At 37.0% G+C, this 18,114-nt stretch overlaps 1 protein-coding gene across 10 annotated transcripts in view; it reads right to left on the bottom strand.

The window, feature by feature from the left end:
- The window catches only part of CNTNAP4 (contactin associated protein family member 4), a 336,779-nt gene that overhangs the window by 74,816 nt on the left and 243,849 nt on the right, over positions 1–18,114 (bottom strand). For all 10 annotated transcript variants that reach the window (XR_010114325.1, XM_055299622.2, XM_063612412.1 and 7 more), the window contains 2 exons: positions 16,238–16,357; positions 3,553–3,750 (listed from right to left, as the gene is read on the bottom strand). Coding sequence is in view for 9 of the 10 variants with exons in the window: in XM_055299622.2 (XP_055155597.1) it covers positions 3,553–3,750; positions 16,238–16,357 (318 nt within the window). In the remaining variant the exon portion in view is untranslated. The remainder of the gene's footprint in view (positions 1–3,552; positions 3,751–16,237; positions 16,358–18,114) is intronic.

Raw genomic sequence — 18,114 nt, 5'->3', positions numbered from 1 at the left:
CACAGCTGGGGAGGTCTCACAATCATGGCAGAAGGTAAGGAAGAGCAAAGTCACGTCTTACATGGGGGCAAGCAAGAGAGCTTGTGCAGGCGAACTCCCATGTATAAAACCATAAGACCTCATGAGACTTATTCACTGCCATGAGAACAGTGTGGGGGAAACTGTCCCCATGATTCAATTATCTCCACTTGGCCCCGCCCTTGATATGTGAGGATTATTACAATTCAACGTGAGATTTGGGTGGGGACACAGCCAAACCACATCAAGCCCCTTTACTCTGTGTCGTGTTTGCTCACCAGTCCCTCAGGCATTTTGCTTTCTGGTTCCCTTACAGCTTGACTTCTTTGTCAACTTTGATAACCATCCTTCTTTTTGTATTTTCTTATGTTTTATTTTTCAGCTTTACAGTAAAATTGACAAAAATTGTACACATTTAAGGTGTGCAATGTTTTGCTATACACTGTGAAATGATTACCACAATCACACTAATTAACGTAGACACCACTTCACATAGCCACTTTATATTTTTATGGTGAGAATATCAAAATCGACTCTCTTAGCAGATTTCAAGTATACAATACATTGCTGTTAACTATAGCAATCATTCTGTATACTACGTCTCCAGAATGTATTCATCTTACAGCTACAAATTTGTACCCTTTGACCAACATTTCCACACCAACTCCCTTCCCTAGAAATCACTCTTTTACTGTTTCTATGAGTTCAACTTTTTTAGAATTCATGTATCAGTGGGATCACGAAGCATTTGTCTTTCTGTGCCTGGCTTATTTCACCCAGCATAACATCCTGCAGTCCCTTGAAGAGATGTTTTCACTCCTGTGTTCATTGTGGCTTTATTCACAATATCCAAGATATAGAAAAACCTAAGTGTCCATTGATGAATTGATAAAGAAAATGTGTCACACACACACACCCCACAATGGGCTATCATTCAGCCTTAAGTAGAGGGAAGTCCTGCCATTTGTGACAACATGGATGAACATGAAAGGCATTATACTAAACAGAATAAGCCAAACACTGAAAGACATATACTGCATGACCTCCTTTTATCTCTCCTTTCCACATAAATGACCTGAGTTCATTTTGTTCCATAGCATTCATTTACTCTTCCATAATTACCATTCTTATTCTTAGAATACCCTTCCAGATTTACTTATCTGTTTTTTTTTTAATTCTAAGATGAATATTCAGCAACAATGAACAATCCATTACAAACTAAACTGTGTATGTTCACTATGGCCACAATGCCCTGGAGAGCTGGAAATGAGGGGGGCTTATGCCATGCACTTTGTACGTGCTATGCCACCCAATCATCACTGCACCCCTGTGAGGCTGTTATCATTGGCCCCATTTCAGAGAAAAGAAAACAAAGACTGAGATTCATTAACCATTCGTCCATTTCATGAATCAAGGTTTCATCTATCTATGTTCTAGATGCACCTAGCCAATGAGAAACACACCCACACCTCCAGCTGCAAATCCTATGCTGTTTGCACTACAATAGTCTGATCCTCATTTGCACACAGAATTGAGGTTTCAGGAGGAGGTAAGTTTTCTGTGGGTTCCAGAAAGATGGGATTGGAGGGGTAGAGGCCAAATTAGAACATTCTGAAAAAGGAAAACGAGGAGGAGAAAGAGGAGAAGAAAGGCAAGGGGGCAGTCAGTCACAGGGGAGAAAATAATCTGATTTTTAGTGGGTGGAGAATAGAGACTTAATTGGAAATGCAGGGTTGAAACGTCAGAACAACAGTTCAGCATTTTTGCATGATCTCTATGACATATGCTATTTCTACATGAGACAAATTTCTTTTTAAATTTTTGTCATTCTATCTGGAACTCCAGCCCTTCTTAGGACAAGCAGGAGTGAACATGAAAGAAGTAGCATTATTGCACAGATGTCTTAGAATTTTATCTAATACATAAAGAAAAATACACCTCAATGCCACTGCTAGAAAATATGTGTTGCAGGATGGCATGAGGGTTGTATAAGCAGGGTGGACACAGAAAACACAATTCCAGGATCCAGCAGAAGAGGCTGTGTCAGACAGACAAACAACAGAAAGGCAGTAGAGCTTCTTAAATAGAACTGTGTTACACTGTTGGTGGGATGGTAAACTAATTCAACCACTGTGAAAGTCGGTGTGGCGATTCCTCAGGGATCTAGAACTAGAAATACCATTTGACCCAGCCATCCCATTACTGGGTATATACCCAAAGGACTATAAATCATGCTGCTATAAAGACACATGCACACGTATGTTTATTGTGGCACTGTTCACAATAGCAAAGACTTGGAACCAACCCAAATGTCCAAAAATGATAGACTGGATTAAGAAAATGTGCACATATACACCATGGAATACTATGCAGCCATAAAAAAGGATGAGTTCATGTCCTTTGTAGGGACATGGATGAAGCTGGAAACCATCATTCTCAGCAAACTATCACAAAGACAAAAAAACAAACACCACATGTTCTCACTGATAGGTGGGAATTGAACACTGAGAACACAGGGACACAGGAAGGGGAACATCACACACCGGGGACTGTTGTGGGGTGGGGGGAGGGGGGAGGGATAGCATTAGGAGATATACCTAATGTTAAATGATGAGTTAATAGGTGCAGCACACCAACATGGCACATGGATACATATGTAACAAACCTACACGTTGTGCACACACACCCTAGAATTTAAAGTATAATAATAATAATAATAAAGAACTGTGTTTCTTAAAAGTGGGAGCAGCATTTCTTAAAGGTTAATTTTCTTCACAGAGAGTAATATTTTGGATTTTGCACTGGATGGTTAGAATATGTGAAGAGATGACAAGCTAGGAGGCCAGTTGGAAAGGTCTTGCAGTGACTTCAAGAATTAGCTCATTAAGGCCTACTCTAAGGCAGATATGATGGAAATAGAGGCTCTCACATAATGAGATACCCTAAAGAAAGAAAACATAAGACCAAAACCAGAACTCAGGAGCAGACTGGTTATTCACAGCAGAATCAAATAAAGAGTTAAAGATGGTTTTCTGATTCCTCCTTAAACTAGTGAATCAACTGTGTCTCTGGCAGCCTTTTCTAATTTTCAATTATACCCAGAGGCTGTCAACAATCCATGAGAAAGAGGCACATAGAATATCACTTTCAGAAAACTAAGTCGTATTTTTATTAGCTGTTTTCCATGATAAAATAAACCTTATGTGTCACTTGCCCTTTATCAGGGATAAACACTGTGCATTCATTGAGTATCAGAAGGAGGCCTTTGCTGTACAGTTATCCAATTAAGGCCAGGAAGAGAGTTTAAAAGCAATCAAGGCTTTGAATAAAGCTCGGTGTAAATTGACCTTGTTCTTTTCTTCAGGCAGAAGCATCTTTGTGACTTCCAGACTGTGACATGTTTACTAAGTATACGAGATCATATACTCTCAGTGGCTAGATGCCACCACTCTGCAGAATTAAAATCCTCAGGAGCTAGTTGAGTAAGTGCATGATGTGATGTGTGCAACAAGACAGACACCATGGTTTACTTACCTTGCTTATTGACCAGCCGTGACTTCTTGCAGTAATAAGTAAACTCCTGTTCACAGTGCTCCGCGCGGTTAATGGTGGCCTGAAGTTGCTCCATGCTGGCCACATACTCGAAAAACCCAGCATATGGGTTCTCTGGATTAGTATTTCTGACTCTTGTTAAGTCAGAGCCGTTGTGCTGTATGATGGTCCATGCAGTTTCTTGTATGCAGAAATGGGGGGAGAAAGAGAGGAGACCATCACTAGTCTGCAAAAGTTAAAATAAATAAAGAAAATCAAAATCACCTTTTATCTGAGTCAAAATTTTCTAGTCATCAAACTTCTCTGAGAGGTAGAATCAACACAAATGGATTCTCGGAATTTTTAAGTTATGGTAAGTGATTATTTTTCCTGAAATATAGACTATTGCCATGCATTTGCAGTAATTTTATTTAACATTTTCATATAATTTAGCCACACCATATTTATGATGAAAGATATTAGGAAATCTGATTATTTTTTGTGATGTATTTTATTTCATTGAAATTGATATTCCATCTTTTTAAAGATGTATCATTATGTTATTTCTCTATGAGAAAGGAAAAAATGCTGCCTATTATAACTACAAAACATTATTCATCAACACACCCAAAATCCAGTGATATCACAATATGAAAAAAAGTGCATATTAGAATTCAAGAAATAATTTATATTACATAAGGTAAGCAGCCCCTTTTCTACTCTTAACAACTATTCATGGTATCAGCAACAATAAAGTCGAAATTTTGTAGCCCTCTATAAACCTCTCTTTAATCAACATTTAATTATGAGTGTGCCCACGCCTATGTCCTGAATGGTATTGCCTAGGCTTTCTTGTAGGATTTTAATGGTTTTAGGTCTAACATTTAAGTCTTTAATCCATCTTGAATTAATTTTTGTATAAGGTGTAAGGAAGGGATACAGTTGCAGCTTTCTACATATGGCTAGCCAGTTTTCCCAGCACCATTTATTAAATAGGGAATCCTTTCCCCATTGCTTGTTTTCATCAGGTTTGTCAAAGATCAGATAGTTGTAGATATGCGGCATCATTTCTGAGGGCTCTGTTCTGTTCCATTGATCTATGTCTCTGTTGTGGTGCCAGTACCATGCTGTTTTGGTTACTGTAACCTTGTAGTATAGTTTGAAGTCAGGTAGGGTGATGCCTCCAGCTTTGTTCTTTTGGCTTAGGATTGACTTGGCGATGCGGGATCTTTTTTGGTTCCATATGAACTTTAAAGTAGTTTTTTCCAATTCTGTGAAGAAAGTCATTGGTAGCTTGATGGGGATGGCATTGAATCTATAAATTACCTTGGGCAGTATGGCCATTTTCACGATATTGATTCTTCCAACCCATGACCATGGAATGTTCTTCCATTTGTTTGTATCCTCTTTTATTTCATTGAGCAGTGGTTTGTAGTTCTCCTTGAAGAGGTCCTTCACATCCCTTGTAAGTTGGATTCCTAGGTATTTTCTTCTCTTTGAAGCAATTGTGAATGGGAGTTCACTCATGATTTGGCTCACTGTTTGTCTGTGATTGGTGTACAAGAATGCTTGTGATTTTTGTACATTGATTTTGTATCCTGAGACTTTGCTGAAGTTGCTAATCAGCTTAAGGAGATTTTGGGCTGAGACAATGGGGTTTTCTAGATATACAATCACGTCATCTGCAAACAGGGACAATTTCACTTCCTCTTTTCCTAATTGAATACCCTTTATTTCCTTCTCCTGCCTGATTGCTCTGGCCAGAACTTCCAACACTATGTTGAATAGGAGTGGTGAGAGAGGGCATCCCTGTCTTGTGCCAGTTTTCAGAGGGAATGCTTCCAGTTTTTGCCCATTCAGTATGATATTGGCTGTGGGTTTGTCATAGATAGCTCTTATTATTTTGAGATACGTCCCATCAATACCTAATTTATTGAGAGTTTTTAGCATGAAGGGGTGTTGAATTTTGTCAAAGGCCTTTTCTGCATCTATTGAGATAATCATGTGGTTTTTGTCTTTGGTTCTGTTTATATGCTGGATTACATTTATTGATTTGCGTATGTTGAACCAGCCTTGCATCCCAAGGATGAAGCCCACTTGATTATGGTGGATAAGCTTTTTGATGTGCTGCTGGATTCAGTTTGCCAGTATTTTATTGAGGATTTTTGCTTCATGTCTAAAACACCAAAAGCAATGGCAACAAAAGCCAAAATTGACAAATGAGATCTAATTAAACTAAAGAGCTTCTGCACAGCAAAAGAAACTACCATCAGAGTGAACAGGCAACCTACAGAATGGGAGAAAATTTTTGCAATCTACTCATCTGACAAAGGGCTAATATTCAGAATCTACAATGAACTCAAACAAATTTACAAGAAAAAAACAAACAACCCCATCAAAAAGTGGGCAAAGGACATGAACAGACACTTCTCAAAAGAAGACATTTATGCAGCCAAAAAACACATGAAGAAATGTTCATCATCACTGGCCATCAGAGAAATGCAAATCAAAACCACAATGAGATACCATCTCACACCAGTTAGAATGGCCATCATTAAAAAAATCAGGAAACAACAGGTGCTGGAGAGGATGTGGAGAAATAGGAACACTTTTACACTGTTGGTGGGACTGTAAACTAGTTCAACCATTGTGGAAGTCAGTGTGGCGATTCCTCAGGGATCTAGAACTAGAAATACCATTTGACCCAGCCATCCCATTACTGGGTATATACCCAAAGGACTATAAATCATGCTGCTATAAAGACACAGGCACACGTATGTTTATTGTGGCACTATTCACAATAGCAAAGAGTCGGAACCAACCCAAATGTCCAACAACGATAGACTGGATTAAGAAAATGTGGCACATATACACCATGGAATACTATGCAGCCATAAAAAATGATGAGTTCATGTCCTTTGTAGGGACATGGATGAAATTGGAAAACATCATTCTCAGTAAACTATCACAAGGACAAAAAACCAAACACCGCATGTTCTCACTCATAGGTGGGAATTGAACAATGAGAACTCATGGACACAGGAAGGGGAACATCACATTCTGGGGACTGTTGTGGGGTTAGGAGAGGGGGGACGGATAGCATTAGGAGATATACCTAATGCTAAATGACGAGTTAATGGGTGCAGGAAATCATCATGGCACATGGATACATATGTAACAAACCTGCACATTGTGCACATGCACCCTAAAACCTAAAGTATAATAATAAAAACAAAAAAAAATTATGAGTGTGCATCTTTTTAAAGTTAAATTTGAAATACTCATTTTGATATCATGTGATCTCGACAGTTAGGCAGTTCAATATGAAGTTACTCTTTTGAATTCAGTGCATCTGACACGGCATCTCAACTAACACAAAAGTAAAATATCTTTGAGTATCTACTAGAGTTATCACTATTGGTGCCTGAATGTCTGTAAACATTTCCATCATATTGATTACCAAAATTTCTTAGATGAAATAAAAATCTAACAATGTTTGTAACCAATGATAGGCATACGATATCTGCCCTTCAACTTTACCGGCAATAGACTTTATACTATATTTTCTGTGATATATGCAGACACAAGAACAGATAAATCAAAAAGCCTCTGATTTAGTAGACAAAAAACAGAGTGAAAGTTGTCAAAACTCTACTACATATGTGCTGTTAAGTCACATAACTCTTCTGTAATACAGAGGAATATCCCAAATCGGAGAAAAATAGTAATAGTAGGCAAAACTTTCTCCTCTCTTTTTAGCTAAGACATTCACATGGATCAACAATCCAAATAAGGAGGTGTACTTTGAAAATTTCATTTCCATTCCTTTCCCAGTCATCGGAGTTTGGATTAGAGAGGCAGGCTAAATGAGGCTGGACTAATGTCACAGAATTATTGCCTTCCACGTGTGGATTATTATTTTTCTGCAAAACAATAGCTGTTATTTTTGTCTTTCCCCCTTGCATTTCAGTTCACCCTTCAACAGTAGAATGCTCTCAAACAGAACTTAATCTACCAGCCAATGAAATTACGGGTGGCCAGCAGTATAATGTCGAAGTCAATTAAGAGATCTGAGTTGCAGATCTGGCATAAATCTTGTGCCCTTAGGAAAGTCAGGTAAAATCTGAGCCTCCATTTCCAAATTTGGAAATTAAATTGGGAGAACCAGGTCTGAAATTCTGTAATTTCAGCCAACTCAGCCTTGGCTATTGGAAGTTTAATGTTATTATTAACTAGACAAATCTGACAGCCTAGCCACTGTTGGACTCTGTTTCTTTTGTTCAAAAAAACTATTCACCTTTTCTTGTGGTAAATCAATGGCATGCAAGAAGCAGCTAGCTACCAAGAGAGGTGGACAATATACCTGCTTGAAGCCTTTGTCTCTTTCCCTTCTGGATCACACTGAGGGAGTCTTCCCTGTAGTTTAGCATCCACTGGGTCACAATTAACACCTGATTCTAAAGGTATTTAAAGGTGCTTCAAGAGATTCAAGGCCATAGCGCATGGCAACCATTAAAGAGTAGCTCATAAAAAAGTTTCCTTTTGAAATTCTAAAATATTTCAATATTATGATAGTCCCTGTAAGTGATTTTATTCTCTAATAAAAAGCACTAGAAGGTATGATGTTAAACAGACGCCACACTTATCAGGCCATCTAGATTTCCAGGGCAGAGCAGACACAATGAAATTGTCACAATAGATTTTGAGCAACGGAGATAGGTGCCTTGAAAGCCAGGTTCCAAACCTCATGTGCTTCATTAATCTGGAAATCTCTGAAAAGTCTCAAATTAGAGCCTCTTTACTGTTCTTTCAGGCATGAATGAGTGATCTGAAGTTTCTACAAACGCCTATTTAGGAATAAGAGTGGTAAAAGACATGGACTTCATCACAATTTGTAATTCAATACTTTATGGTTGACTTTATTGGTCTTTCCTACCAGTCTGCAAGCTCTATGAGAATAGCAATAGTTGCTGATCTGGTAACAATCGTATCTCCAGCACATAGCACAAGGCTTGATACAAAATGCAGAAGACATTTGTTGAAGAAACGAGGGAATAAACAAATGAATGAATAAAAACAATGAGTTGTCTAGATTAGAGCACAACCTCCTAGGTTATCTGATTCAGATGCTGCAGTGGCTCTGACATGTTTGTTGCTTTGAGCTGCTACATAATTCTATAAGTTGTATATAACTAATAGAATTGCTAAATAATGTTAAATCTGAAACTGTGACGGACCCTGAGATGTTACCCTACTTGCAAGTTAAGGAGTTATCTTGCCAATACACAGATTAAATCTATCTGTTTATTGATCTATCTACTACCTACCTACCTGTCTAATGTATACTAACAGACACAGAGGACCTCCGAATCAGGGACCATTCGCTCATAGAGAATCTCATCAGCATCAATCCCTCATACCTCAATTTCCCACCTGCAGATGCAGTGAGTGCTAGATAGAGCTGTGCCTACGGGAGTTGTACCACAAGAGGACGATCACAAAATTATGAGGCTTGGACTTACAGAGGGTGCCTGGCACACTCTCTCCTCCTTCCCTCCATAGAGTGATAGAGAGACTTTGGCTCTGGAATGTCACAAATTTTCTTTAGAGGAGAGAAGGTACAGGTCCTTAGGTTTTTATTACTCTTAGAAAGTAAGCAAATGCATCTGGGTGAGATAAGCCTTTAAATCTCTTCAGAGCAATTCACTATCTCTAACTTCCAAGACACATTTAATCATCCTTTAACGTAGGTTGCCAGACTTTTTTTTTTTTTTTGTCTTTGTCTAGAAGTAAAGGCACTGTTTCCTTACAACAAATAATTCTTGTCTTGTCTGTAGACAAGCAACTTCTACCTGGTTGAGGTTCTAGTGACTTCCCTCCTCCACCATGGATGAATCCAGTGTTGCCTCCATATGCACATTTGTTTCGGTGTTCCTAATGTGTAGATACGTCTTTTCTTTGGATTCTCCTTTGAAATGGTTGTAATATCTTTCCAATTTCTTCATTAATAATGCATTTTAAAAATCTTTAAAACTTTTTAACTTTTATTTTCATATCTGTATGAGAATCATGATTTTACTTTATTACAAATTATCTTTTACTAAATGCAAAAAGAGTGGTAGGGTAAGGAGACAGGGAAATGAATAAGAGATAGCTGAAATAGGCAGAAAATCTACATTGAATGGTAGTTTGGGTCTACTCACGTCTCTCCCTGAAGAGATTTCAATATTTGTAAATAAAGCAACTGAGTAATTAAGAACTTGATTTACCTTAGGCTGGCTGCTGTTTTTTAGCGTGATAACAGTGCAAAGAGAAAACATGCTGTTTAAGCAATACAGTTGCAAAGCTTGTGTTGCTTCATGCTGAATAGCTGAAGGTGATAGATGCGATAAAGACCCTAAGAGCAGGTAGGAAGTGCGGTCTTAAGGAAAGCAGAGGAGACAGGAGGGGAGACAGCCAGCCTTCTGGAGCAAAGCTCAATGTAAATTAGACTGCATTTGAATAATGGACAGTTATGTATTAACCCTCATAGCTGTTAAGAAGGCCTTTATTATTGAAATCTCTAAAGTAAAAATAATTATGCTATTATAAGTCTTATGCTCTCCAGCTTTCTCCTGAAATGGTCTCTGGAGCTCCTATCTCAGAATCACCTGGGGCACTTGTTAATAATGCAGACACCCAGGCCTTGTGTTCTAAACTTACTGAGTCAGGGAAACAAAACCCAGGAATTTCGGTAATGGGGCCATGAGAAGGGGTGAGTTTAACCCATAGAGTTTTCACTTTTAGAAGAACCTGAAAGTCTCTGTTCTGGCACTCATCCATTTCTCCCCTCTGGAACAATCATCCTTACACTGCAATGTTTGATAACGAGAAACTTCGTGAACACAAAACAATTTCATTATAGAAAAAGCAATGAAGGCTGGGCGCAGTGGCTCATGCCTGCAATCCCAGCAATTTGAGAGGCTGAGGCAGGCGGATCACCCGAGGTCAGGAGTTCGAGTCCAGCCTGACCAACAAGGAGAAACCCCATCTCTACGAAAAATACAAAATTAGCTGGGCGTGGTGGTGCATGCCTGTAATCCCAGCTACTCGGGACGCTGAGGCGGGAGAAATGCTTGAACCTGGGAGGAGAAGATTTAGATGAGCCGAGACTGAGCCATTGCACTTCAGCCTGGGCAAGAAGAATGAAACTTGGTCTCAAAGAAAAAAAGAAAAGAAAAGAAAAGAAGCAATAGGGACAGCCCCTGGGATTCACCTTATTCTAACTAATTATTTTTAAATTATGTTTGGAAAACTGTTTACAAAGAAATTTCAGCTTTTAACGTCGTTTAAGAAATTATCCATTCAAAATAGAGATTTTTTTGTGTATTTTAGCTTATAATGCTTGGAGGTATTTTAATACATGTGGAATCATTTGACACTAGTTCTAGACTAATAACTGGGTTTTTTAACAAGACACATATTTGCATGTTGGTGATTCAGCATTTTGTCTTATTTTCAGCAGTCATTATACCTGATCTATGTAACTAGAAGGTATGTTATTGGTTGCCAGCAATGAAACATTGACAGAAGGTAACCCTTCCTAGTGGAAAAACTTTCAGGCGATGAGAAAAGAGACCAGTGCTTGATCTATTCCTACCAATATTTTCACCCTGCTACACTTAACCTTCCTGAGCCTTGGTTTCCTTATTTGCAAAACCAGATCAATAAGGAGAGTTTCAAGCTATACCTCCTACACTTAACCTCCCCCATTCTTGGCTTCCTCATTTGCAAAACCAGAACAAAAAGGAAAGTTTCAAGTACTAACATGTATTTCTAACTGGGTTGCAATACTCTGGGGTTGTCACTTGTGTTTGAATATGTTCCAATATTCCAGAGCTAGTGGAGACATTTAGCTGTCTCTGGGTATCTGTGTTTCTGAACATCTTGCTATCCACGTGGCTTTAAACTTTCTGAATGTCCTCTTTTTCATCAATACTTTTAAATAATCTTGCTGAACGAAGCACCTTCAATCTCTGAACACTTCCAGTGACTCCAGTCTTTTTTTTTTCTTTCATTTCTCTCCTCTTTGGGACCTATGACCCATCTGACCTCATTTCAAAATCTAAGCTCCTAAAACATGGAATTTGTTCTCTCTCTCTCTCTCTCCACACACACACATACACACTCTTCAGGTCTCTGAGAATTGTTTAGTCTTAACTACAGTTTTTCCCCAAATAATTTATCAAAGATATATCTTCTATAATAAGGTACATTAATTTGCTACATAATATAAAAAAGTAAATGTTGATTTAATTTAAACAATACATTCAATAAAATAAAATTGATAATTTCATTATCTTTTAGATAATAAAAATCCATATGGCCTATAAATTACTAAATTATTACCCATAATAAACATAAGATATAGATATATAATAGATACTCACTACACACAGATTCTCGTTATTTGTGAATTTGCCTGCTTGCTAAAATTTATTTGTAACTCCAATGCTTTCACAGTCATTTGTGAACACATACAGAGCTGCAAAAATTTGGCCTGCCTGACATTCACATACCCCGTTAGACCTGAACAAGGAAACATTGTTTTCTTGTTTCAGCTCTCATGCTATAAACAAATGTCTCATTTGTAGTCTATTAAGTGCCACATTTTTTGCATTTTTGTGCTACTGGTTGGTGATTTTGCTGTTTAAAATGACCCCCACTCCCAGAAAGGTTGTCAAGTTTTCCTAAGCACAGAAGGCTGCATGCACTGAGCCTTGGAAAGAAAACACGTATGTTAGATAAGCTTTGCTCAGGCGTGAGCTACAGCCTCTTGGCCATGAGCTCAATGTTAATGAATCAACAGTATGTATTAAATAAGGTGTCTTTAACCTGAAACACACATAAAACAAGATTATGTATTGATTGGTGGATGAGACCGTTGTGACCAGAGGCTTGCAGGAAACTAATCTTACGGTGCTTCCCCCTGGGAGTAATTTGTTCAGTGTTTTCCAATCCAGTGTTCCTGGTTACTTTACGGAACATAATGACTGCAAACAACGACAATGGATGGTGTGTGTGTGTGTGTGTGTGTGTGTGTGTGTGTGTGTGTGTATGCGTGCTTCTTAAAGCTTCAAAGACTAAAGATCTTTATCAACCTACTGCCGTCTAATTTCAGAATGAAACTTCCTATAACACGTGTATGTCTATAGCTCCGGATGCATTTATGGGAACATAGAATTTACAGGTTTGTAGTGGTGGATGGTTACATAAATCTCACTCACAATCCAACCTATCCAAGCTGGAAAAAAAAATAATAAAACATTTTGGCACTGGAATTCGTATCTTACACTTGTAAAGTCTTCTCTTTTTTTTCCTCTGTAAAGACCTCTCACATTTGTTATGTTTAATTCTCACATACCAGAGTTGCCAGTGCATACTAAAGTTTGAGAACCATGAAGTCTAAAACAGTGATTCCCAAACCTAAGTACACATAAGAATCATTTGGAAGATCCATGATGATATTATTTCCGTTGGCCCAACTCAGTGGTTGCACTGGATGAGAACCACCTGCAGTGCTGTCTGGGAATTCGTACTGTACAGGCAGGAGAGCTTCATTGAGAAGACACATATGCAGGAACCACCATTTGTTTTGGGCTGTTTTGGTGTATGGAGCAATGTCCTCAATGGTTGTGAGACAAATGGAAGCTACCAAGTTGTGTTAAATGAAAAACCTTTGAAGATACAAATTTATAGCAATTTCTGCCAAAATGTGTGTTGGCACAGAGTTTGCCACCACCTGCAGTTTTTAGAACTAAACATTCATTAGTATAAAGAAGCGGTTGCTCCCATATTCAAATGCCTCCTCAGAATCTTGTTTGAACGTGGAAAAACAGACATCTCAAACTAAAAAAAAAATGTGTAAAACAGAGCTTATGATCTTTCACCTTAAACCTTTTCTGATCACATCTTAAACAATGACAATTCAAACACTCAATTACCCAGGGCAAAAACTGTGTCGTTATTTTTGGCTTTTTGTTTTCTCACACCTCATAGGTATGCAAAGAGAAAAATCTAACACCTTTCCTCCATCTACAGTGCTATTATCTGGTACAATCAGTCCTGGATTTTCGCATTACTTGAAATGGTCTCCCAACTCTTATAAAATACAATATGCATGGTCTCCTCACTCCTTTCCACCCATGCTCCTGAAGAAGCATTCCCTAACCCAGGAGCACTTGCAATCCAACTAAAGGAAGTCAGATTGCATCCCACTGTTTCTTAAAACTCCTCAGTGTCTTCTCATCTCATTTCAGAGTAAAAAACCAAAGGTCTGACAACATTGTCATGAAGCCCATACTCTTCCCCTCCCTACCCAACTTGCCTCTCTCCTCTCTTCCTACTCCCCACTTACTCACCATACTCCTGCTATCCTAGCTTTGTTGCTGTTTTCTGAACACATGTGGTAAGATCATCTGTCTCAGAACTTGGTACTTTGTTTCCTCTGCCTGAAAGATACGTTCTCCAATTTTAAGCACCAAATGTGTTAAGCAACACCCTCTACCTCAATGTATAATAATATTGCCCTTTTCCTTTGGTTTTGCTCCATAAAATACTGAATTCCAACACTGTTCAATGTAACTTTCAGCAAATGATAAGGTTTTACATCTACAATGATACATTCCACACTAGCCCTGGGAGGCTATTAAGCAGTTACAATGCAGCCAGGGCGACTGACAAAGTAAACTTAAGAATAGAAAAATAGAGATTGGGTCTCACTATGTTGCCCAGCCTGGGCTCGAACTCCTGGGCTCAAATGATGCCCCCGCCTTGGCTTCCCAAAGTGCTGGGATTACAGGTGTGAGCCACTGCACCCGGCTGTAATTTAATCCTATTTTAGTTAAATTTTAAATTTAAGTTTAAATTTTTTAAATGCAGTCATTTTGTTTTGTAATTAATTTTAATTAAATTAGAATTTAAATAGGCACTCGCTAGTGGCTACCATGTTGGACAGCACAGTTCATCTAGAATCTATCTTGTGTGTGTGTTTGATGAGGAATAGATCAATACTCCTTTTACTGACATTTACGTACAAATTTCCATCAGTACTACTGGTTGAAAAGACCAACTTTCCTTCATTACATATCAATGCCACCTTGGCAATAAATCAATTATCCATATATGAGTGAGTCTGTTTATAAATTCTCTATTTTGTTTTTATTGGTTTATTCGTTTCTTTTTGTGACAGCTGTATACAGCTTTACAGAGCCTATCAGTATAATGCCTATATCTAGTAGAGTTGAATCCTTCAAATTTGTTCTTCAAGACTGGCTGACTTGCTTCTTCTTGCCTCTTCATATTTACTCATGAATTTTAGAATATGCTTGTTGATTTTCACCAAAATAATCGCACCAACCTACAAACAAACATCCTGCTTGAATTTTAATTTAGGTTTGCACTGAATCAACATCTAGTTTGGAAGAAGTTATATTATACAATATTGAGTCTTCTAATTAATGAACATTTTTTTTTCTATCACCAGGCTGAAGTGCAGTGGCACAATCTCGGCTCAATGCAACCTCCACCTCCCAGGTTCAAGTAATTTTCTTGCCTCAGCCTCCTGAGTGGCTGGGACTGCAAGCGCGTGCCACCATGCTCAGCTAATTTTTGTATTTTTAGTAGAGACGAGATTTCACCATGTTGGCCAGGATGGTCTCCATCTCTTAACCTCGTGATCTGCCCACCTCAGCCTCCCAAAGTGCTGGGATTACAGGCGTGACCAATGAACATTTTATATTACTCCATTTATTTAGGATATTAGTTCATCTAAAGGGCGTCTTATAATTATCTGTGTAGTAACCTTGTACATCTTTCATTAGATTTACTACCATGTATTTGAGGTTTTTTATGCTATTGCAAATATGATCTCCTAAAAGTTTATTTTCCAATTTTTATTGCTGATATACAAAAATAAAATTAACTTTATGTTTGTTGTTCAATGACAATCCTAATAGTTTATCTGTAAATTGTTTAGAGTATTTTAATACATAACCTCATTATCTATGAATAGTGAGAATCTTAGTCTTTTTTCCCCCAATATTTATATTTCTCTTGCTTTATTGCACTGTCTACGACCTCCAATACAATGGTGACGAGAATGGTATTAATGCTGGTAACGGGAAAAACTTTCAAATTCCACTATAAACTAATATATGGTGTAAAGTTTTCTGGTCTTTATCAAAATAAGGAAACTTCCTTCTATTGGTAATTTGTTCAGTGTTTTAAATTATGGATGAATGTTGAATTTAATCAAACATATTTCCATGTTTATTAATTTCTATGTAAATTTATGTAAGAATACAAGAAGACGTAAACTCTATGCTTATATACATTTAAAAAGTAAATATTCTTCAAAGCTTTTACATGTATCAATCTTCTCCCAGAAATAGTCTATCGTTTTTGTTTGGGGACATAATTGGAAACATTTATTATTAGATGTTTTACACAGATGCCACATGCATTAAAAGACATTTAAAATCATTACCATTTAATTTTTTTTTAAGATTTATGTTCAGTTTTTCTAAGGAACAATACACATTTTAATCAAGTTGCAAATTAGGTCAACATTCTGCTTATTTCATTTTAATTTTGCCTATTTAAAACATGTATGCAAATTTAACTATAAAATAAAAGCTGATTAACTCACCGGTCATATTGCAATATAGAAGAAATGGTTCCAGGGGACCACTTCCATCTGAATCTATATAGTAAAACCCTGAAGTATTTCCTCTGTGCTTATAGGCTTCACATGACTGCTCATAGATAGCTTTAAAAAAAAAATCATCATTAATGGAATAGCATGAAATGAATCTCTTAACTTTAAATTTGGACACGAAATACTGCAAATCTTGAAATTTAACATGTACATTACTGACCAGGAGAAAAGGCAAAACTTACTTTAAAACAAAACTCATTCTTTTTTAAAATTAATATGGATGAAAGTGATGTGATAACAAAAAAATGAGGTTGATTTTATCACTTTTTTAATCACTAAAGGAAAATGAGATTACTTGGTCAAAATCAAAATTCAGCTACTTTGACATTATGAAGAAGAAGGAAAGAGAAGGTAGGTGTTTAAATGTTGGAGGTTTATATGTATAATGTCATAACTTATCTTGTGGCACACATTTTGGAAATTCTAGTAGTACCTTGTAATAACCGAAGGTCTGAAGTACAACAATGTTAGCTTCCTTAAATAATCTGCTCTTAGCCAATAATTATACAATAGAAACATTTTAAATCATGTTATAACTATACTATATTCTCACTGAAAATTAACTATAGATAAAATACTTTTTCATAAAACAAATGGGATTCACAAAGCCCATCAATAACTTTGAGTAATTTACAAAAGAAACTCCCACCAATGCTCTGTAATGAGAACTCAAGATAATTAAAATTCAAAGCAGAAGAAATACTTGTATGAACTATGCCCTCAAGTGGTTTCAATGTGTTTAGATCCATAATCGGATGATTGGATATTTTTAATTATATAATCCTAAATTTGCCATGTACAAGATTTCATATTAATACACTTGTGTATAATGCAACCTCTCATTGAACACTTGGCCAAATATACTGATAACTTCTGTTAAGCATTTTATTCTGTGAAATAAGAAATAAATAATCCCCTGAATATTTGTCCCTGAATCCATTTTAGTTTTGAAAATTATGTTAATGAGTGTTTAGACAACGTGAAATACTGTGGCTAATTTGTTCAATGTTACCAAAATTTCAAGTAATCATTTACTTCTGCACTTCTCCACAGTGTGCCGGTTTTATTTTGTTCCTATTATATATCACGCTGATAGAGATATAAGCATGGTTCATTTTCCAGTCACATTTGCATTTTGTGCACTGAAGTGAGTATGTAAAAATGACTAGTTTATACATTTCTATGTACACATGCATATGTTCATGAAGTCCTTGAAGGAGTTTGGCAGAATATCATAACTTTGTGGTGGAACTGGTTGTGGAAAAGGATTGGATGAGAATACTTGGAAGGACTTCTGATTTATGTGTATGGCTTGACTTTTTATAACATGACTGTTGATTTATGTGTATGGCTTGACTTTTTATAACATGACTGTTGATTTATGTGTATGGCTTGACTTTTATAACATGACTGTTGATTTATGTGTATGGCTTGACATTTTATAACATGACTGTTTAATGATTATTTCCTAATAAGGCTTTTTAACAAACTCCATCTCCTCCCCTCCACTATAACCAAGACTGTCATTCTGGCTTCATTTCTCGGAATAGTTATGGGCAAAAACCCTTCAGCTCTATTAGAGCTGTCTTCTCAAGAACCTAATAAATTAAACTCAATTATTGTATCAAATCATGGGTCACAGATGAAAGTAACTTTATTATCTAATTTTTGTCTTCAGAGTTGTTTGGTTTATATTTAGATTCAGTCATTGATAACAATTAAAATGAACAGTCAGTGAAAACACTGAATAGCTTTCTGTTTTGAGTTAGTTACTACATGGGGATAATGGAGGATGTAAAAAATTAAAA

This window comes from Symphalangus syndactylus, chromosome 11, assembly GCF_028878055.3.
Source record: "Symphalangus syndactylus isolate Jambi chromosome 11, NHGRI_mSymSyn1-v2.1_pri, whole genome shotgun sequence".
Classification (NCBI taxonomy): Eukaryota; Metazoa; Chordata; class Mammalia; order Primates; family Hylobatidae; genus Symphalangus; species Symphalangus syndactylus.
The sequence above is the reverse complement of the archived record's forward strand: the minus strand, read 5'-3'. Positions and strand labels throughout refer to the sequence as shown.